Source organism: Poromitra crassiceps (genome assembly GCF_964638095.1).
Source record: "Poromitra crassiceps genome assembly, chromosome: 14".
Classification (NCBI taxonomy): domain Eukaryota; kingdom Metazoa; phylum Chordata; class Actinopteri; order Beryciformes; family Melamphaidae; genus Poromitra; species Poromitra crassiceps.
Genome location: NC_139633.1, coordinates 18,633,832 through 18,656,331, shown reverse-complemented (window position 1 = coordinate 18,656,331; position 22,500 = coordinate 18,633,832). Strand labels below are relative to the sequence as shown.

General features: G+C 41.4%; 1 protein-coding gene across 2 annotated transcripts in view; it reads left to right on the top strand.

Annotated features, from left to right (window-relative positions):
• sbf2 (SET binding factor 2) overlaps positions 1-22,500 on the top strand; it is a 133,117-nt gene that overhangs the window by 50,302 nt on the left and 60,315 nt on the right. For both annotated transcript variants that reach the window (XM_083650853.1, XM_083650852.1), the window contains exons 3-7: positions 1,323-1,460; positions 9,764-9,901; positions 10,936-11,046; positions 13,474-13,579; positions 21,754-21,886. In XM_083650853.1, the coding sequence (XP_083506979.1) occupies positions 1,323-1,460; positions 9,764-9,901; positions 10,936-11,046; positions 13,474-13,579; positions 21,754-21,886 (626 nt within the window). The remainder of the gene's footprint in view (positions 1-1,322; positions 1,461-9,763; positions 9,902-10,935; positions 11,047-13,473; positions 13,580-21,753; positions 21,887-22,500) is intronic.

Sequence of the window (22,500 nt, the reverse complement as noted above, 5' to 3'; positions counted from 1 at the left end):
ATTAACCTGTACATATTATATATAGATATACTGTATATATATTTTTCTTGAGCTATCCACACTCAGCAGATGCTTTTGGATTGGTAAGACTCCCGCTGTTGCTTTGAGACATTAAACTTGTTTGAAATGTTTTTTTATTGCAGTTACATTTTCCTCTGGGTCTCAGTGCCCGCAGTTTGCAAACAATGGCTCAGCGCTGTCATGCATTCAGCATTGTTTGATTGTTAAAGCCTCAATAAACAGTACATTTGGAAAAAATAAATCAAAAGTAATTTCACCAAATATTCTGGAAGAGCTGCACTTTGTCATATTATTATGTAATATTTCAAAATACTGATCGGCTTAAGGCTTTACTTGACAGATTTGAACAAAGCTATTACAGCCTCAAATAAATTCATGCTTGGCTCTCACATGCTGTCAAAAAGCTCGATAGACCCTTTTCAAGGGGGCCATTTTGTGTCAAAAAGGCAGGGTACACACAGGTGCAAGCCAAACACTAATGAGGGTTTCCACCTTCCGCCTCGTGGAAGTTGGAAAGAGTAGCTTTAATCCAGTCAAAATAGAAACAAAGCCAGTAGTGGAGAAGTCTGTTTACAGGGGGCGCTTAACAACCTTTTGTCATGTCAAAATGTTTTATTGTTGCAGTTACAGCCTACATTTATTGTTTTCTTATTCTGATTAATTAAATCCAGCAGTCTATAAATATGATCTTGGCTCAATTTTAACCCATTTTTCTTCTGTTGTTCTTACTGGGTTAAATTGAATAATACTTCTTAATTCAGTGTTTTTCCTCTCTGGGTCACACATTCCTTTTGACGATCAGACGGCTAATGAGCTCAGGCAGAAAGGCTTTTGGCATCTTAGCCTTTTCAAGGAAAACAAATAACGTGCCAGTTCCCACTCTGATGAGCGGATACAGTAGCTGGAATTAAACAGGACATCCTGTCTGCGTTCTCCACAGTGGCATCAGCAATATAGCAGCTAATGTACAGTACTACATGTAATCCATTCACTGAACATTTGAATGGGATACGAGCAGAGGGTCCCAAGGGGCATTTAGGTTCTTTAGGTTCAAGCAAGTCTCAGATGATGCATCTCCTACAGTGTTGGTCAAGTTACTTTCAAAATGTAATATACTATATATTACTAGTTACTTTCATTTGAAAGTAATAAGTTACTTTACAATATTACTGTCTGTGTAGAGTAACTTGTTACTTATTACATTACTTTTGCATTACATTGTTACATTGGTGTTTCTCTGTGTTGTGTGGATTGTGCTGTAGGCTGTGCTCTGATCGGCCGGTTTGTGTTGTGTTTTGCAGTTCTGCCAGCCTGGAGGTTGGAGGCTGTCCAGGGAGAGGAAGGCACCCACCTTCTTCACCGTCGTGCTGACAGACATCGAATCAGACAGACACTACTGCTCCTGCCTCACCTTCTACGAGGCAGAGGTCAACCTGCAGGTAAGATGGTGTCTCGCACACACACACACACACACACACACACACACACACACACACACACACACACACACACACACACACACACACGCATGCACACACACACACACACACACACACACACACACACACACACACACACACACATACCATCGTCCAGAAGATAACGTCACTTCCTTGGGGTGATTGGTGGAGTGTTGTGGCTATCGCTGCTGACGGTGGTGCCATTCGAGATAGACAAGTAGACAGATATGCATTCGTACTTAATCTATACATATGGACTTGATCTATGGACAATTTAGAGCCTCCAATTGGGCTGACTCCCTGCGCAGGAAACCTATGCAAACATGGACAGTACATGCAAACTCCACACAGAAAGGACCGGCTCTTTCCTGCTGCGAGGTGACAGACAGCCCTAACCACCGAGCCACCGCGCCATCCAACATCCAATCATTATGTGGTGAAATCTGTAACCAGAAAATTAAACTTTATTTTCACTTGGCCTATCTCCACTGCACGTCAGCGTGACCAATACTAGGTTACTCAGCATGATCTGATTGTTCCTTGCTCTCAAATCGGTTTGTAAATAGGCCGATAATCGCATATACTGTAGTTCAATTGCTTTATTTGTTCAGCAGCATAAATTAAGCTTGTTAAAAGACTTGAAAAGAAAAGTTGTAGGCGTATTAATTCATTGTTGTCAAAGTTGTCGTCATGGAGTTTGAATAATTATTGTCCTAGCAGTGGCCCATGACACTGCAGCTTTAATCAAACAGCAAATCAACATTAAGATACACATGATGTGACACAAGAGACAGTGAAAGATGAATATACTATAATATAACCCTAACCCTAGGGAGGCGTATTCTTCTCTGCTTTAATTTTCTCACTCAATATTACATAACCTGATGGTCTTAATCGTGGTTTGTTATTATTTTATCTTCCATCAAAGTTAATAGTCAGTGAGGCCAGCCTAAAAGTAGTCATACCAAATACCAGGATGCCAAATGTAATTGCAACGTAAATTTTCAAATAAGACGATCCCGTTATGACGAGTTCCTGTAAAGGACACAGGTCCTATTTTGTTTACAGCGTGATTGCCTCGCCCACAACATGGACACACACACACACACACACACACACACACACAAGCTAGAGTTTCACCCACAACATGAACACACACACAAGCTAGAGTTTCCGCATGGTGTTGATGGATTGGTCGTTGATTGATGTCTTCCGAGGCCACCAAGGACTCTCGTAAACCTGAGGTCACGTCCCGCCTCGTATGGCTCTCACATGGCACTCTCGCATGATTCTTAGAAGCCAGGGCGCAGATATACGTTGGTCCTTGTGATGGTTTTTATTTCCTCTTCCCATTTTATGCTTATTGTTTTTGTTTTTGTCATGTGTTTGCGGCACGTCTCACCCTGAGGAATGTCTCACGTGCCTGATGTGTTCCAGCAGGGGAGGCTTGAGTAGAAAACAAAGGCGTTCTTGGATACAGCCTAATAAATCGAACGCCGACCGAGGGACGCTGATGCGAAACGAAGTTTGACCTGTTCACTGTGTTGACATCTCCTCTCCTCTCTCTTCCTCATATGCTCACGCACGCACGATTTGTGTTTTTGATCACAGATTAACTGTCTTTACACGAATGTTCAAAATCCCCATAAATTATTGATTACGACAGAATTCTTTGGAAGGGATACTTATTACTTTGTAGACCTATGAATGATCTTGTCAAGGTTTCTTAATGCCAACAATCCCACAGAATACCAAGCTAATTGTTTCACTGTGTTTGCTTCGTTAGTGGCCTTAGATGACTCCCGTCCCCCGGCCTGCTGCGATTTATCATCCTTTTCAACGGGGGGTAGTTGTCAATTGCATTCCAGCTCGATGCACGATACAATTTATAATTAATTGTTGTACAAGAAATAGCTGTCTCTTCTCAAAAATGGGATGAATCACTATGATGGAATGCGCAGACTCAACATTATCGCTATTTTGGGGTTTCAGTCAGGTTGTTGTGTGTATCAGATTGTCGTGACTCAGATTTTTCCATGTTGTTTCAGAGGAATGTTTTATCGGCTAAACTGCCACATCAAGGGGTGAATAACTAAAAATAGCCCGATTGTTAACCGTCATGGGGTGTCTTTGGTCTGTACCGGAAGAGCCTACTACCCTCATAGCTACGGTAATGACCTTCAGCTGTCTGAACCCCCTTAGGGGAGCACAGGCCAGTGGATCATCCTCACGCTGCACTGAAACCTTACTCCTCCTGGTCTATTTTCTGTCCTCCTCACATACTGGCCCAGTGAAGAATGGAGGGAGAGGGAGGTCTGTCATTAATACGATCTAATGTGCCTCTGTGGCTGCTGCAGCTCACCTCTCTCTTCTCAATCATGCTGCCCGCGCACCGTCTCTCGCTGCTCTTCATCCTCCTACTCCGGAGTAGACCACTCTTTGTGTCTTTGTTCGCTGTCATGGAAATAGGAATTGGCAACTTGGATAGTGGTAGGAGGCGGGCCAATAATTTAGCTGTACATTATTGCATTGTATGTGTGTGTGTGACATATGCTAACATTCATGAAGTCACACACTAGCCATGCATGTATGTTTTAGCTTCATAAACCTCCCGAAATTGTGCTGGGATGGGAGCTCTGTAACCGTTCAAATTTTTGATTCGGTTTAATCGTGATCATGTCAGATTATGTCAGGTGTCATTTAGAGGGACTTCCACTGTCAATACTGTATTTGAACACTCATTTATTTAAAAGATAAAAAATATTATATAATTTTGTCCCCCCTCCTGGCCAACATGTATAAATATAAAACATAATAAATAGTATTTGAAATTCTTTTGGATTGGAATTTTGGAATAAGATTTCTAAAATATTGTTAAAAGGAGTGACAGAAGATGTTGTTCTTTTTGCTGCAATCTTATGGCACATATTTTGATGAATGTCTTTTATTGATGAGGCACTTGTGGGACCCCTTTGTTTTTGCCTTTGGAAATGTGCAATAATATGATCTATTTTTAGCACATAATTTAAAAAAATACAGAAACAAAGAAAGGAAAGCAACATTATTATGTCGTTATTATTATTATGTTAAGAGTTGTGTTTTTTTTTACAGGTAGTGGTAGAGCAGTTTGCAATGAATGAAGTTGCACAAAGGTGCTGATGTGCACGTTAGACACTGTGGGGATTTAAACTTTAAACTTTTTAATGGGACGGACTATCTAACCACAATTAATTAGGAGATTAAGCTATATTTGGCCCGTTCCCGTTATCGTTCTCCTGCCAAACAAACACACATTCCTCCATCCAGCATATGACTCTGAAGATATTTTAGAAACGTGAGGGTGTTTTGACGATCTTTACCCCCGAAACCAACATCCTTATCTAGGCAAATTGGATTCCAGAGCGTCCAGACAGGCGCTAGAGGAATGTATTTTCTCTGATAATTGAGTCAAAGCCTAAGAATAATGGTGAAATGTGATCCCCATCTGAATGGGATATTTCCATCCCATCCTCCCTGGTCCCAAGATGCTCAAGCACTTATGGCATGTTTTTGTTGCCTGGAGAAATATACCAGATTGTGATAAGGGCTTTAGCCAGGAATGAGCGCTAAGAGGCTGATATTCTGAGTCAGTGTTCTGATAGCGCTCACGGATGCACGGTAGAGAGAATTAGAACCAGATTGAGACAGTTGGAAATTGACCCTCTCTTGTTCTTGTCCCAACAGAGCACTTTTGGGAGAAGTGGATAGCATTTTTGATCAAATTACTCATTCCAAAAATCATCTCATAATCTACATGATCTCTGATATGAGCTGATTATGGCACTTAATGCCTTTGTCGTGATGCCCAGCTGTTATCTTGAATGCAGGCCTACAGTATGCAAATGAATTCCAGTTCAACTTTATTAAATGGGCCACTTATTATGTCTCCTTCACAAATTTCATTTTTACTTTTCCACATGACTCTTAAAATCTTGTCAATTATATTATGTGCTAATATGACAAGGATATTACAGAGGGATATATATATAGATTAGCAAAACAAATCTTTCTTTCAAGCTCTTTTTTTGTGTGCAAATGTGTGTGGCAACCAACAAGAATAAAATACATTTTGTAAGGCACGTTATTGATTTTTTTCTTTAATTTTTGAGAGCTTTTTTCCGGGTTTTCCCACATCTTCTCCCAAATTGTACTTGGCCAATCCCCCCTGCTTCCCCTGAGAGCTGTAGACTAGCACATGCTTCCTCCGATACGTGTGCAGTCGCCATTTTCTTTTTCTATTTTTCCACCTGACAGCGAGCAGTTTCACCAGTAGGACATACAGGCATACCGGCAGGGAGAATTTTCTTATATTCCGTGATTAAACCAAGCGTCTTAATGGCTTAACTGGCTGGAAGTGGTCCAATTTCTTCATAAACAAAACAATTATGTGACTCTTGGTGTCATCTGCTGTAAACATCTACTCCAAGGAGATCCTCTCACATGATCTTCTTCTCTTTGTAGGCCGCATTGTGTTATGAACCGCATGGTCGTTTTAGAAGATCTTTTTGTTCTTTCAACAGCTCTGGTGGGATCAGCGTCTGTGGTAAATGGGAGAAGATTGGGAGAGGAGATGTTTTACAGCCTAACCTCGGACAAATCTCTGTCTGGTCTCAGAGGGAAAAGGAGGATTCTGAAGTAGTTTTGGGGTGAATCTCCATCTTCGCCCGAGGGTTTTGGTTTTAGTCTGGTCTGCGGTCTTGTAGCAGTAACACAGTCAGCCTCAAAGCCTATTTTATCATGTGCCCATCAGAACGAAAATGTTCAAATAGAGTGTTGTAATCTGGGTTTCCCTCCAATCATTTTTATGTGAATTATGGTTGATCAAATTAGGGTTATTGAATTTCGATAAACTTTCCTCTATGGAATTTCTTTTTGCTAGAGGTGGATAAGTTTGGTCACAGGCACAGCCCACTCCTGGAACTTATAGTACTACCATGTGGGATTATTTAGGATTTTACTTTTTCTTTTTATCAGGCACCGTTGTCCCCAAAAATGTTTTTTGTTTGTTGCACGTGTTGTTGCATTATGTTACAACCCGGCTCAAGGAAGTAACAAATGAAGGGAGTCATACGCCAAAGTAAAAGTTAAAACAATAATTTATTAACTAAAACTAAGGGAAAATAACTAGACAACAACACAAACTACATTAAACAAACGAACAGGACAAAAGGTGCATCGGTGAGGCGGGAGAGAGAATGAATGGTCTGAAGGGCTTCTTAAGCCCTATTCACCTTATTCACCACACCCACTTTTTCTCTCTTCCGCGTTCAACGCAAACATATTTGTTCTTCCGGTTCAGCGCTAGTTGCCTATTGTGGCTAATATGAGCTCCTAGTTATTTATGTTATATGGCAGTAAAATGCCACTGAATGACCAAATTGATATAACTTTTAACCGTTTCGAGTAACACTGTTTCCATACGGCTCACCAGCGTTAGTTTGTTGTTTATAACGTGGCTATATTCATAACGTTTCTATCTCGGATGCGTTATTTCGAATCCCACATAGGTTACGCCTGGCGCAACCTATGTGGGTTTCAGGACGAAACAGTCTCGACTCCACTAACGTCATCTTTAGAGCACAATATTCCTGGAATGCAAGTTTAACTGAACAGTTACATGTCCTCTGCATTCTACATAAAATTAAGATATTACGGGTTGTTTTATTTTGTATGTTACATACTTATTGGCCAAGATATGTTAGTTTATGGGGGAGTAATTCTGCCAGTTTAGGAGGGGAGTGTGGGCGGCCAGGCAAGTCTAAAACGGAAATACTATTACGAAATGACGTAATGCGGAAGCGTCCATGTGTGGGCAAAGAATAAGGTGAATACATGAGATCGGCAATTAGGCCTCGGCCCCCTTTTAGGGGGAAAACTCCCTGTTTACTTTAATGTTTACTTTAATGTAAAATAGCACTACAAAATAGCAAAAACAAAAAACAATCAATCTGATTTATTAATGACCCCAAAACACTCATGTCACATGTGACGTTCTTTTTTTTTTACCTCCCCGTGACTCGTCAGTCTAGTAGTAGCCGCCAAGTAGCCAGGTACACTGGGAGCACGGTGGCTCAGTGGTAGAGCTGTCGCCTCGCAGTCAGAAGGTCCTGAGTTCGATTCTCGCCTGGGACACTGCGGGCACTGTGGTTGTGTTCCCCCCATATCTTCAGTGCCTACTGCCCAGGTGGGGTATCTCGTCGTAAGTGCCTTTCTGTCTGTGTGGAGTTTGCATGTTCTCCCCGTGCTCCCCCAAGGGGGTTCCTCCGTATATAACCCCCCCCCCCCATTAAAAACATGCAGAAGATCAGATCGTCATCGTCATCCGACCAGTGACGACAACATCCGAAGTCGGTCCCCGGGCGCTGTACGAGAAAGACCACTGCTCCTGGCCTGCCCCCCGGAGGAAAGGACAAAGCCAGGATGGGTTAAATGCAGAGGACAAATTTCACCGGCCACCGTCAGCATGTGTGTGTTGTGGCCCTCCGTGCATGTGTTGATGTGTAACCGTGTGACAATAAAGACGGGCTTGTCCATCTGAAATCGTGTTTTTACAATGACGCTGGGCTCCGAGAGTCACGGGGCTGTAAAAAAAAGAACGTCACATGTGACATGAGTCACATGATTTTAGATGGGTCAAAGTAATATTTCCAGTGTATCTTGAGTGTGTATCTATGGCCAGACGAGTTGTAATATATTGTCATGTCATGGTTGTTTTGGGGTTATTAACACTTTGAGTGCCACGGCCCTTGGGCAAAAGGTTGCTTGCTGTGCCACATAGGCCGCAATGCATTTTAAAACAGTCATATAATTTCTTTAATAATTACTATGTAAACACTGAACACGCACAAATAACGATGAGACTCTCTTCTATCACCTGAAAAAAAGTTTATTGATCCCATTTTCCGTTCTTTAGTTATGAGCCGGAGAAGATAGCTTGATTGAACCAAAAACAGACCTTTTTTTCTACGAGCTGAGATAATGAGCCTTTTGTGAAATTAAACATTTCAAGCACATCACTGACTCTGAAGCTAATTTTCTGATGTCTGGGTCTGTCTGGGTGAAGTGTATGCTGCTCTGCGTGCTCTGCGTGCCCCCCCCCCCCCCCCTCAACTGCACACGCCTCCTCCTGGGTGTGTCTTATGTGTCTGGTGGCTCTCTGCTGCTGCACACACAGTGAATGGTGCGCGACATCCAGCTTTTTGGTTCCGCGTGTGTTTGTCACGGGCCACAATGCTTCCAGTTGAGAATAATAAGGCTGATTATGCGAATGTGCTGTCGCAGAAGGACACGGAGGTGCTCAGTTGTGACAGCGGATGCAGCTGCTGCGGGCACAGCTGGCGTTTGGCTTCATGCATGTCGATGCATACGGACGGATGCGATGCGATTTCCTTTTTCCCCAGCGACTTCTTCTGTGTGTTTGGCTCCACTTTCTCTTATCAGGAGAGTGCTGTCGCCACCTAATGGGGTTTGTAAAATAGGTTATAGACCTCCAATAGCTACAATATTGTAAGAGGCGATGTAAGAAGCTTAGATCGACACCCCCCCGTCAAAAAAACAATTTGGAGTTACTGACGCCATTTGGCGTCGCTGGCAGCCTACGGTAAATTTCTAATGATGCCATATGGCGTCGCTGGCACTCAATGTGTTAATAAACAAGATTTATTCTGTTATTTTTCTATAAAAACATTTTTGGTAGTGCTATTTTACATTCAAGTCAACGGGGAGAGGCTTTTGTTTTCCCCCTAAAAGAGGGCGGGAACATGTGCCGCCTACAAAATGACATATTGCCGATCTGATGTATGAGTGCACCGTGCCCAGGTGCGCCCAATCAGCCTAACGACCCTAACACCAGAACCACAATTAGAACACCTGTGAAGCGGAGTGATATATATAGTAGAAGGTCCCCATGCTAGTACCGGTATACTGTATATCAGCACTCATGGAATGCATTTTGTCCAATCAAATTACCGGACGGCAACAGTTGTATAAAGTCTTCTTGATAGTTGGATGGAAACATAGCTATAGATACAGCACTTCCCTCAGGAATACTGTAAACAAATAACACTTGAGATGTACATGTCGTATTGCAGAGGGAAATGTGATGAGCTCGGGGCACATGACATATTCACAGGCTAAACTGGGAGCTGGAAAGGTCTCGCATGCTCTCCAGTCCAGTTGAAGGTCTTTAGTCCATGACACTTTGTTGAACTCGTCCATTGAAATGGTTTCTTTTAATGTTGCAGGGATCAAAGACTTTGGAGGCAGATGGAGATGATGATGATGAGGAGGGAGAGGAGGACGGCTTGATCCAGCCAGCTCAAGTCTTTGCACCAAAAAGTCTCATTCTCGTCTCCAGGCTGGATTTTCCCGAAATATTCCGGGTAACAAGACACCGCCCGATTAAATCTTCAGTAAAAATATTTTTCCCATCAAGTATCCTATCTGGTTCAAAAAGGAATACATGGGACTTTTGGGCAAAAACATATTTTCATCAACTTACCATTGTGTGTGCGTGTGTGTGTGCGTGCGTGCGTGCGTGCGTAGGGATGGGGGGTAAAATTGGCTTATTAAAGCTCTGGCACACACATCAGCAAAAATGAATGATCACACAGAGGTAATACTGCGACCCGTTTGATCAAAGGACTTATCTGCCCAAAAAATCTGTAATCCCTTTGTGTTGATGATTTTTATGTAGCCTACAGCTTGTTTCTGGAGGTTGGATGAATGAAGCCTTTTTAACAGGGGAATTACCGTGCAATCAAACCTGAAATCCCTTTTTCTCGTGCATTGCCCAGATATTCAAAAGGCTTGTAGGCTATTGATTGATTGGTTGATAGAGAGTGAAAAGTATTAAAAGTTGATCAATCAATTTAGGGAAAATTAAGGCCCCTTAAAGTATTAAAAAGTCTTAATCGCCATTTGATGAGCTATTAATCTTTTTAGCTATTGTGCGGATTGTGTTAATAAATGGGTATATGATATTGTCTCAGATCGATCGCAGACCCCTGATTTGAGTCAAAATCAAACCGTGGCAGACTTGATATCAGCAAATACCGTATCGTTGTCCAAATAATCTATATAATATCGTATCGTGATGAAACTTGTGATTTACACCCCTATCACTGATGTGATGAAAGTGGTGTTGAGGTCTTACAATATATTGAAAGGGTCTTGAAAAAGGTCTTGAATTTAACTTCAGGATTCCTGCATATACCCTGTGATAATAGTCAGCATTTGGTTCATAACATAATCAAATGGGTTTCTCTCTCAATCTGTTCATGTGTCTCTCTAAATCTGTCGAGATCTTTAACATACTGCACTAGCCGGACGCCCATGTTGTTGTGTTCTCCTGTATGAGTGTGTGTTGTTCGATGTCACATCTGACCATGCTGCATGTCATGTGTTCTCCTGGCAGGGCTGCTTGGGTCTGATCTACACGGTGTACGTCGACAGCCTGAATTTCCCTTTAGAGGGTCTAGTGGCCAACCTCTTCACATTCCTGGTTCCTGTGGCTGGCGGATCCCAGGTAAGTCTGCTAGTTCACTTTACTCAAGCAAAGCATTCCAGAATACCACAGTCTGACTGACCTCTCACTCTGGTCCCGCTGGCCTGCTCCTCACCAGTGTTGGGGGGGTAACTCATTACAAAAGTAACATATTACATGTAATATATTACCTTTAGCAGTAACTCAGTAATATCATTTATTACTAATAGGATTTCAGTAATATTATACCAGTTACGTACAAGTTACAAATTAGTTATTACAAAAAAGTTACTTTCCAACCCCCCAAAGCACATATTTAAATAAATATACAATGATTTCCTAATCAAATTGTCTGTTTGTTATGGAAATAACCAGTATAGATGACAATAACAAAGAAAAAAAATAACATACTTTACAATGAAAGTAACTAGTAATATGTAGTATATTACATTTTGAAAGTAACTTGTCCAACACTGCTCCTCACAGATCCGGCCCAACGGCCCAACTAGCTACAGGCTTTATAGGGTTAATGTCACCGCTGCACTGCTGCGAGCTGCTGATTATTTGTGGAAGTGATGGCTGAGCGCTCGCTGTAGTTTTAGGGCCCGGTAAGTCCTGCGCTAGCCAGCGTTGAAGGAATGTTTTGGTTCTGTGCGGCTATTAGAAAAATGATTTATGTTTTCTGTCCAGTCAATCAGGAATGCCTCGTTTAGATGGTGCCAGAGATTGTCATCCAGCCATGGGCAGAAGTGTTTGAATACATGTTTTTCTTTTCTTTCAATAGTGTTTTGTGCTTCTGTCACTTGGAATAAGAATACCTGAGGCAGAGTGGGGTGGGGTAAAAGAGAGTGGAGCTATTACAATGTGTGTCTAGTAGTAGAATGGAAAACTACAGATCTAAAACTGCCATTGGAAAAATACAGATTTAAAGGAACAGCTCACCCTAAAATCCAAAATACATATATTCCCTCTCACCTGTAGTGGTATTTATCCATCTATATCGTTTTGTGTTAGTTGCCTGAGTTTTGGAGATATCGGCTGCAGAGTTTCTGCCTTCTCTCCAATACAATGGAACTGGATGGCACTCGGCTTGTGGTGCTCAAAGCGCCAAAGAAATAGATTTGATAAACTCAACAGCAATGTCTCTTTCCAGAAATCATGATCCCGTTACTCAAGATCATCCACTTGTTATGAGCAGTTTCATGGAGGAACTATTTTCTTTTGACCGAACTACAGTACACCCGCTAGCTGACTGCAAAATAAAATAGTTCCTACATGAAACTGCTCACAACAAAGTCTGTGCATTATCTTGAGTAACCGGGTCATGATTTCTGGAAAGACACAATGCTGTTGAGTTTTTCAAATGTATTTTTTTGGTGCTTCGAGCACCACAAGCCGAGTGCCATCCAGTTCCATTGGATTGAAGAGAAGGCAGACATCTCTGCGGCCGATATCTCCAAAACTCAGGCAACTATCTCAAAATGATATAGATGGATAAGTAGCACTACAGGTGAGAGGAAAAATATGTATTTTGGATTTTAGGGTGAGCCTGAGCTGTCCCTTTAAAACTGCCCTCATTGCTCAGGGTAACCATTCTTATATTTTGTGTTTCCTTGCTATACTGTATATCGAAAGGTCAGGCTAAAGAAAAATCAGACAAACTTGGCAAATAAAATAGATTAAAAAGAATTGGGGACCCAAACGTGCCTCATTAATGAGTTTAAAATCATGATATTTTGTTTGAAACCAGGGCTGATGTCCTCTGAGAGGGAATAATTTGGCCCACATTTCAGAATTCCTTCTTCCCCAACAAGACGCCATTCTTCTTAAAATCCCAAATGCTCAAGGCTAATTTGAAAGCATCGTTATTTAGAAGCCTTGGCAGTGGGACCAACTCATTCTTCAATGACTGGAGACTCCAACACTGGAGACCCACTGTCCTGAAGAAGCACTCTCCTCCTCCTCCTCTGTATCTTCTAGGCCTGTACCAACCTTCAGTACCTACTGTACTCCATAATCAATTCACCAAGCACAACTGGCAATAATTCAGTCTGGTTAATTGTTGTTGCCATGCTACAACAATTAACCAGTATACACTACATAATCGTTTTAACGTGTTTTTTAAATTGATCCTATTGAGGTTGCCACAGCTGTGTGTGCTGTACCAGTCATTATTTTGGTGATCATGTAATGAGGTTGTCTTTCCTCTATGGCAGGCAGACGCATTCAAATGGCTAATTGAGTCCTGCAGCTGCAGTGTCTGTGCAGCACTGAACAACACGTGTCCTCTTGATTCAATGAGGGCACACAGTCAATTCGCCTATAAAGTCCGTGTAAATGAGTGTCGGTCGCGGCGCAGCTCGGCCTCGTATAAACATGACGCCGCTAGACGTTTTCCACGACCGTCCAATTTGCGTACGAAAATGTTTTCCCTTTTCTGACCTTTGCCTCTTTGGTTTTGCATTACAGAAGCTGTTCTCCCTGGGAGCGGGAGACCGCCAGCTCATCCAGACTCCTCTGAATGACACCTTGCCTGTGACATGCAAGAGCGTGGGGCTCCTCTTCCAGCAGCTGGGTGGGTTTTCTTTTTCAATATTTTATTATTATTTTTTTAGAACAATTAGAGGGCAAACAAACACGCTCAGACACAGGAAAAGAAAAAAATAAAACAAAAACATACATAAGATCAACATTCAATATTACATGATTACCAGCCGCATAAGGTGCTTATGTGCTCGTGAAAGACATTATGCCTGGGATCTCACACAAGGGGATCATGAACCAGCCGGGCGAGTCACCCGCCTCCCCCAACCTCATCTAGGTAGGCCAAAAACGGGTCCCAAATGGCCGAAAACTTTGTGAGTGAATTGGTCCTCATGAATCTCAGTCTCTCCATCCGTATAACAGAGGTCATATCCGTCAGCTGGGTGGGTTAACAAGACAGCCACAACAGGGATGGGCGACGAAAAAAATGTCCTCGCTACCAGAGGGCCAGATTGTGACCGTGCACTTCCACCAGTAGCCTATTGTAACACCATCACTCCCAATTATAGCTACTAATTTGATGATGAAAAGGACTGGTAATCAAAGTTTATTATACCAACAGTTATATTTTTCATATTAAAATTGAGCAATTCTTCCATTCAGATGACACCAGAAACTTTACTCCAGCTTTAAAACAGCCCGCTACATTAATTTGATGGGCTACATCATCACCCAAATATGTCATATTAATCAGATTATTAATGTTGCATGCATCCTGGATATAGTTTGATACAATAGCGTTAGCTCAAATACCAACATTAAACAGTATGTGGATGGACAATGCTAACACCATTAGCGCCATGTTCTGTGATGTACAGTAAAATAAAAACACAGATTTGGGTGCTCTAACCTAACCTAACCTAACCAAAAACGTCCGCCTTGTATTTATTTTTTATTTTTTTGACTCAGGGGCCACACTGAGTGAGGTCGGGGGCCGCATGCGGCCCACGGGCCACCAGTTGCCCACCCCTGAGTCACAACATGACTTGTTAAAGACTACATGACTTTATGGCCTCGTGTTTATTTGCTGATAGAGCAGACCCTACTGTATACCGAGTTAATGTATGACAATAGCTTCCTGCTGCAGCTTGTCACGTATTGTATAAACACGTCTCATTCTGGATTGAAGCCAGAGCTTGTGTGGTTGACGTCTATAATCGGACAGCAATATTTTCTACCCCAAGAACGTTTGCCTTAATCATATTACTGGCATCGTTTTCCTCATCAATTTGATTAAACAGATTAATTTGTGTGACATACTTCAAATTCATTCAACTTTGATCCTTATCAAATCTTTTGAAGGAAAATGTCCTTTTTAGGAGGCTCAGAAACACTATGCCAATCACACGATGGCACATTACAGTAGCACTTACAAACAGTCGATGTTTGCAATGAATAGCCTTTAATCTGCACCAACATGTCTGAGGCACAAAAAAAATGCAATATATATATATACCGTAAATTCCGGACTATAAGCCGCGGCTTTTTTCCCGTTTTTTGGCCTTTTTTGGCCCCTGCGGCTTATATAACGGTGCGGCTTATCTATGGATTTTTTCCAAAAAAAAAAAATCTCTCTTTTTTAGCACTCTTTCTAACTATAAATCCACTTCTGTTTTAATTTCCTCTCTTGCCCTCTTTTCACCACACCGCGGACACTGTGTGCACTGTAAAAAACAACACAGGTGGTGTTGTGTTATGTTGTTTTGTTGAAATGTTAATAAATGGGAGCTTCCTCAAACAGCCATCTCTTTCCCGACAATCCCCTCTGTGCATGAACCCTTACATATGGTAATTAAACATAAAAAAAAAAAAAAAAAAAAAAAAAAAAAAACATTAAAACACCCGCGGCTTATAGTCCGGTGCGGCTTATATATGTAAAAAACAGTCAACTTTGCAGGTGCGGCTTATACACCGGTGCGCCTTATAGTCCGGAATTTACGGTATATATTTTTTTTAACAATACACAAACAGGACAGAACAGGCTCAGATACCAGAAAAGAAAAGAAAAGAAAAAAACAACAACACACAAACAAAAACAAAACAATGGATACATATATATTAGACATTCGATGTTACAACGTGGTGATACTAACCACACAAAGTGTTTATGTGCTTGTAAGGGACATTATGCATGGAATCCCACGCAATGGGTCCCCGAGAAACCAGCCAGGCAAGTCACCTGTCGCCCCTAACGTCATCGAGGTAGGCCAGAAATGGATCCCAGACAGCCGAAAACTTCTTTAGTGAGTTGGTCCTCAGGAACCTAAGTCTCTTCATCCGTATAACAGAAGTCATGTCCGTCAACGTCTGAGGCAATTTGACATGGTTTTGCTTTGTCCCATCAGTGTGTCTAATTTGGAAGCGCGTGATGAAGATTTGATGCAGTTTGGTGGCTTCACATTGCCATGTTTGCACAATTTGTTAACTCGTCAAGACTGAAAAAGTGCAATACAATGAGCCTTATTCACCATGACTCTTACTGATAATCTGATCAACTGTTTATTAGAAAGTGTATCCTATCAGTTTGCTAAAGGCTCGGCTTTGGGATGAATCATAAATGAAACTATTGTACATTATATTGCTAGATACCGTCACACAGAACACCCATTGATCTACATGGTTCACTGTCAAGTCTAATCATACATCTGTTAGTTGAGAGTGAAATTAAATAAGGTTCACCTGAAATCTGATTGGATTTGTAATGGAAAATTGCCTCTCATTTTGGCTCATTTGAGAAGAATGCGGTTGAAAACAGAGTGGATCATATTTCTTGAGAGCGTTAACACACCGTCCTGCAGTGTTTGTTTGGACAGATTGGTGAACGCGCAGATGGGGGGTACTTAACCGATGCACATGTGATCAGGGTCATAAGGAAGGCATGCGTTTGTAGCCAATCTGGATACACAAGAACAAAGCAAATGGCCTGTGCCTTGACATACCGTAATTGTGTCAATCTTCACAAGCCTGTTTTTGTTCACCAATCTAGCACATTGTTCAGCACGAGTCCACAAAGCCAGGGTCCACAGTTCATGTCTGGGAGAAGGATTCAACATAATGCCAGGCCAGTTCTCTAGCCTTGCTGCTGTTAAAGTGATGAGGTGGACGTTGTTATTGTGCTGCACAAGTCAAACATTCTGGAGCTACATTTGCCTGTTGTTTCATAGCCAGACTGTCTCTGTTTAGTTAGGATACATTCTCAGCAAGAGGAGAGATAGAAAAAAGTGGTTGGACACCTCCCCCCAATGATCACTAATACCACTTTCATACCAACGACCAGGGTTGGACGGGGGTTACCTGACCCATGCTCAACCCTTGTCAATTCACACCAAGTCAGTCAACACAGGTTTAATCCCTGGTCATGACAATTGGGATAGGACCCGGGTCACAACCCAGAGGATGCATAACAATTAGCATAAGCTATCAGCATAACATACTGTAGTAACCTGGGTGGTGCCATTCACACTGAAATGAACTTGTGTCCGACCCTGATCCAACACCACCTCTCGAGGTGGGCCCCCAACCCGGGTCGGTCAACCTGGGTTAACCCTTTCATACCCAAAATCAACCTGGGAATAACCCTGGTTTTTACCTAACCTCCTTCGCATTAGGGATGGGCATCGAATTTCGAATTTTCGAATAATCGTTGTTATTATCAAGGTCGACTTTTATTATTGAAATTCGAAATTCGAAAAAAAAAAAAAAAAAAAAAAAAAAAAACATTTTTTTTTTGAGTGAAATGTTGCATTGTCTCCCCTGATTCTAAGTATAGTCAAATCGCTTGGTTTGAGCAAGTAAAACAATTTTTATAAGCATTTTAAGCAAGGTTTATGGAAAAATTAATGGCAGATGAAATCCCATGAAGAGGGAGAGGGGGTGACTTTGGCACCCCTTTGGCACTCAGACCTGAGCCTACTAAATATTTAATGAACCACTCATGATTGTCAAAACTGTTTTTTATTTTCGAAAATGTCAATGTCATGTAACATGTTCTTTACTTCAGTGGTGCAATGCTTGTTTGAGCTAAAAATCCACAGCAGAAGCTTTTTATATTAATTAATAAAGCCGTAGACTTAGAATCAGGGGAGACAATGCAACATTTCACTCACAAAAAAAAAAAAAAAAAATTTTTTTACATTTTTTTATTTATTTTCGAAATTCGAATTAAATTCGAATTTGGCCAGCGAATTTCGAATAGTGTTTTTGCTAGAAATGCCCATCCCTACTTCGCATCGCCCCCTCTTTCTTCTTCTATCTTCTCAAAAATGTTGCCCAATTGAATACTATTTCAAATGCAATTTTTTTTTAAGATTTTTTTTTTGGGCATTTCTACTTTGCTGGATAGTCACAGTGAAGAGAGACAGGAGGGATGGGAGAAAGAGATGGGGTATGATATGCGACAGAAGGGTCCCAGCCAGGTCCGATTCAAACCCAGGATGTTGCAGTCAGGTACACGGCACTGGATGCACACTGCTGTTAGAATGATGAATAACCAGAACAGATAGTGTGGCCCGGCCCGATGAGTCAGCTGAGTCTTTTTCCCCCCATTAGTCAGAAATTAAAGAAGAGAGGTTTGTACATGTTTTGCAATCAGAGCTGTACAGTATGTGGTCATCAGGATCAAACTGCTTACATTGTCAAGGTGTCCGCGATGTTCTTCTCTCCTGTTTTGCTTCATGCTGCTGTGCAACAAAGCTCAGAGCGGTTTATCACTTAGACTGATGGTTGCTCATCTGATAACCACAGACATGCCAAAAGTTATTTATAATGTTTTGCCTTCCTCCTTATGTTCTAGCAACAAGTAACAGATTGTTGTAGAATTTGGCCAGGTCCTCCGATTGGTCCATTGGTTATTTTTATAATATGAATGTTTTTTATAATGGACATATTTATGCAGTAATTTCTGATTGAGAGTCAAGTAGAGCTGAACAGTGAAAAAACAAAACAAAAAACAAAAAAAACATGATATGAACTTCTGCAATTTCCAAACTAGAGATCATCTTGCGATGGGATCACGACATGACACCCACTTAATGTATGTGAGCCAGGGGTGTAAAGTGTGTGTGTGTGTGTGTGTATGTGTGTATGTGTGTGTGTGTGTGTGTGTGTGTGTGTGTGTGTTGGGGGGGGGGGCGGGCGGGTGTCAATGTGGGGTGGCCGGTCCCCTTGCTTGGATTACACGCATTTTCAAACGTGACCTTCATTTTGAGGTCAGCTACACCCCTGTAAAGTTTTGTGACTGCATCTTGCACGGTTTTGACGCTCGCAAAATCGTTCTCTTACTCGGATCACGCCCATTTTTGAACTCGACCTCGATTTTTATGTCAGCTACACACACCGGTAAAGTTTTGCATGGTTTTGACGATATTGTGTTCGCAAAATCTGTCCACAGACAGACAGATAGACATATAAACACAAAGTACTCAAAACAGCTTCTGTGGTAGTTCCTGCTACAATAGGTGTCTCCAGGACCGCATTTTGGACACACACAGACTCACAAGGTGAAAACAATACCAGCTGTTGCGGTTGATAATCACAGAGTTGTTTTGTGCTCGGCGTAATCTTTGGTACAATAAGCCCATTCCCGCCACTCAATTAAATAAAAACGACTCAAAATTCTGCCTTCCTCCCCTCAGAATTCCGACTCTATATCTCAGGATCCTGACTCAGTCACACTTTTCTTTTCTTTTCTTTTCTTTTCTTTTCTTTTCTTTTCTTTTCTTTTCTTTTCTTTTCTTTTCTCTTTTTTAAAACAAAATCACTTTTTCTTTCAACAAAGTTTGAAAAAAAATAGCAAAAGAAAAACTTGATTTGTCAATGCCGTTCAGCTCAGCCCTGTATTGAGCACCACATTATTGCATAATACAAATGCTAAAAACCCATCTTAAGGTTTAGAAGTTGATGACAGAGTTAATCATTCTCCACGTCTTTAAGTCTTTTTTTTTTTTTCTACCTTTATTTATACAGCGTGAGTCTCACTGAGAGCAATGCTCTCTTTGTCAGGAGTGCCCTGTTCACATTCACACCTGGAAGTTGCCCAGTACAACCACAGTCTGATCTGTTGGCCACTGAGCAGCTCCACTGAAGCGGTTGGGGTTAAGGGCCTTGCTCAAGGGCACCTCAATGATGGTAATGAGGGAGGGGCAAGCACTGCTTTTTCACTTTCCCCCCACCCAGATTTATTCTGCCAGTCCTGGGGATTGAACCCACAACCTTCCGTTCACAAGCTCGCTTCTCTAACCTTTAGCCTACAGTATGCGCTCAACGTACATCATACCTTCATCCAGGTTAGCTGAACGGCTTCACGTAAACAGGGAGCCCAAGTGTATGATCATGAGGTCATCCCTGGGCCCATATAAGGCTTGTTGATTATCTATACAGGTCCGCACCTCGCTGTGTGAGCACGGGTCATCGCAGTCACCAGAGAGGAATGTGTGTTAGACATGTCACACTGACAGGAAATGCGCACCCCCCCAGGGGAAGATAGGACCGGCCATCAACAGCCCTGTTGTTTGTTGTTTGTTGCCTTTGTCTCTGTTGTCGGGAGCTATTGCTGTCATTTTATTTAGCGCTCGGAAATGTCTCGCTCTTTCCATAAGATCAGTAAACACCTGAAGGCCAATCAAATCACTGGGCCTAGATAGCATAACCTGAGGTGTGATTACGAAACCAACCAGTCTAATAGCATGGTCAAATAAGCAAGGCACAGCCATTTGTGGCACGCACAAAAAAAATCCACTTGAAATAGCATTTGGTAAATAAGTGAGTAAACCTTTATTTATATAGCACCTTTCAAAACAATTCAACTTAGTTGCCTTTAGACTCTGTCTAAGAGGGAACAAACTGACTCATTTGGTTTGACTAGCCTGTTTGCTGTCAAGACTTAAATATTTTGTTGAATCTAATGTTCTAGTGTTAGTTTCCTGTTCCTGTTGTTTATCACTGAAGAACTGGCCGGAGGCGGTCAGACACCCAGACCCAGCGCCCCCAGTGGTGCGGATATGTCTGCCAGGGTTCCTCTGTCTTTATCACTCCAACGTGTGATGAATTGTTCTGTCAGTCGCTTGATAGGAAACAATAACAGGAACTGTAAACTTAGAATTCTTCCGGATTGTCACATTGGTATTTGAAATATTATTTATACTGTATGAGCGTGTGTGATTTCCGTTGTTTTTCCGAGATGTGTTTTTCCGACGTTTATATGCAGCAACTTCAACATACAGTAAACTGGTCCATTTGTTTGCCGAAATAAATCTTTTTCATCGTTCTGAGCCAGCAAGCAACATGCCCAAAGATAATGTTGGACGACACCCAAATTTCTGGTGTAGATTCTGCAGATAAAACTCCAAAATAAATATTGGTAACACCTTATTTGAAGGGGTAGGACTGACCTGACACTGTCATGAACATGAAGGAGGCTGCATTAATGTTTATGACTGTTGTCATTAATTGTCATTTGGTAAATTATGTCATTGTTAATGCAAAGTTGACTTTTTTTTATAATATAGTGGGGGGTTCTTGAGGAAACCCCAGGGGAGCACGGGGAGAACATGCAAACTCCACACAGAAATGCCCTTTTGACGAGACAGCCTACCGGTACCTGGGAAGGGTTGACATTGTTTGAGATATCTTCCTTATGACAACTTGACATTAACCAAGACAGTGTAATTACACATAATGACATCTTAATAAAAAGTTAAAATTGTACCACTGTAGTTGGAGGTCAAGGAAAATATTAGTGACCCTGTTATAAACTCATTTGACAGTGTAATTGTCCTTAATGACATCTTAATGCCTGCTATGTCATGTTTATGACAGGCTATCTTGTCTTGGTTATAATGTCAAGTTGTCATAACAAAGACAATGACATCATGTTGTTTTGGTTCATGTCAAGTTGTCATAACGAAGACATCTCAAACAATATCAACTTTGCATTAACAATGACATAATTTAGCGCCTAATGACAACAGTCATAAACATTCATAAAGCCTCCTTTATGTTCATGACAGGTGTCATGTCAGCCTTATGCATACCTCTTCAAATAAACCGACATTATGTTACCAACATATTTTTTTACTCTAATTTGTACGCCGTTATTTGAAGTCCACGATAAACAGCAAGGTTTTGATGAATTGTGCTGGAGTGATATCGCAGTTGCCTTCCAACAAATACCTCATTCATTAAATTGTCTGCGGTTTCTCCCTACAGGGATCCAGAATGTTCTGAGCCTGTTTTGTGCGGTTCTGACAGAACACAAGGTTTTGTTCCACTCCACCAGTTACCAGAGACTTGGAGAGGCGTGCCGCGCGCTGGAAGCCCTCATGTTTCCCCTCAAATACAGGTATGTGCTTCTCTGGCTGCACACATGCATCTATATATCATGACTTCCATGGATATGTGTGGGATTTGAATGAGGGGACGCTTTTGTTTGTAATTTCAATCACTGGAGAATGGCTCCAATTACAAGATATACAGTATCTTTTTGTTGTATTGTCTTGCACAATTCTGCTCTTATTGAATCAATAAAGTTATCAATCAATCAATCAATCTTGCTTATAGAGATGATATTATCTTATTATAGAGATATTATATTGAAATTCAATATATTGCAATACAGAAATGTCAAATGCACTTAGTGGGGCAGGAACTACATTTTATTCTGCCCTAGTAATCACAAATGAGACTTGCTCATCACAATTTCACAAGCTCTCCATCCAAATTATATTATTTTCACCTTGAAATGTCATTAAAAAAAATGCCTTTTGCTTAAAAACAAAATAGATTTGTGGCTCAGAAATTAACAGAAATCTGCACTTTGTTGTCATTGAACCTTTAGTTATCATGTTGTATCATTGTTGCATCGAATCGTGAACCCCATGTCGTTTATCGCATTGTAAAATAAGCATATCGCCCCATCCCTACATGTTAATAACTAGAATGAATTGTTATCTTTAC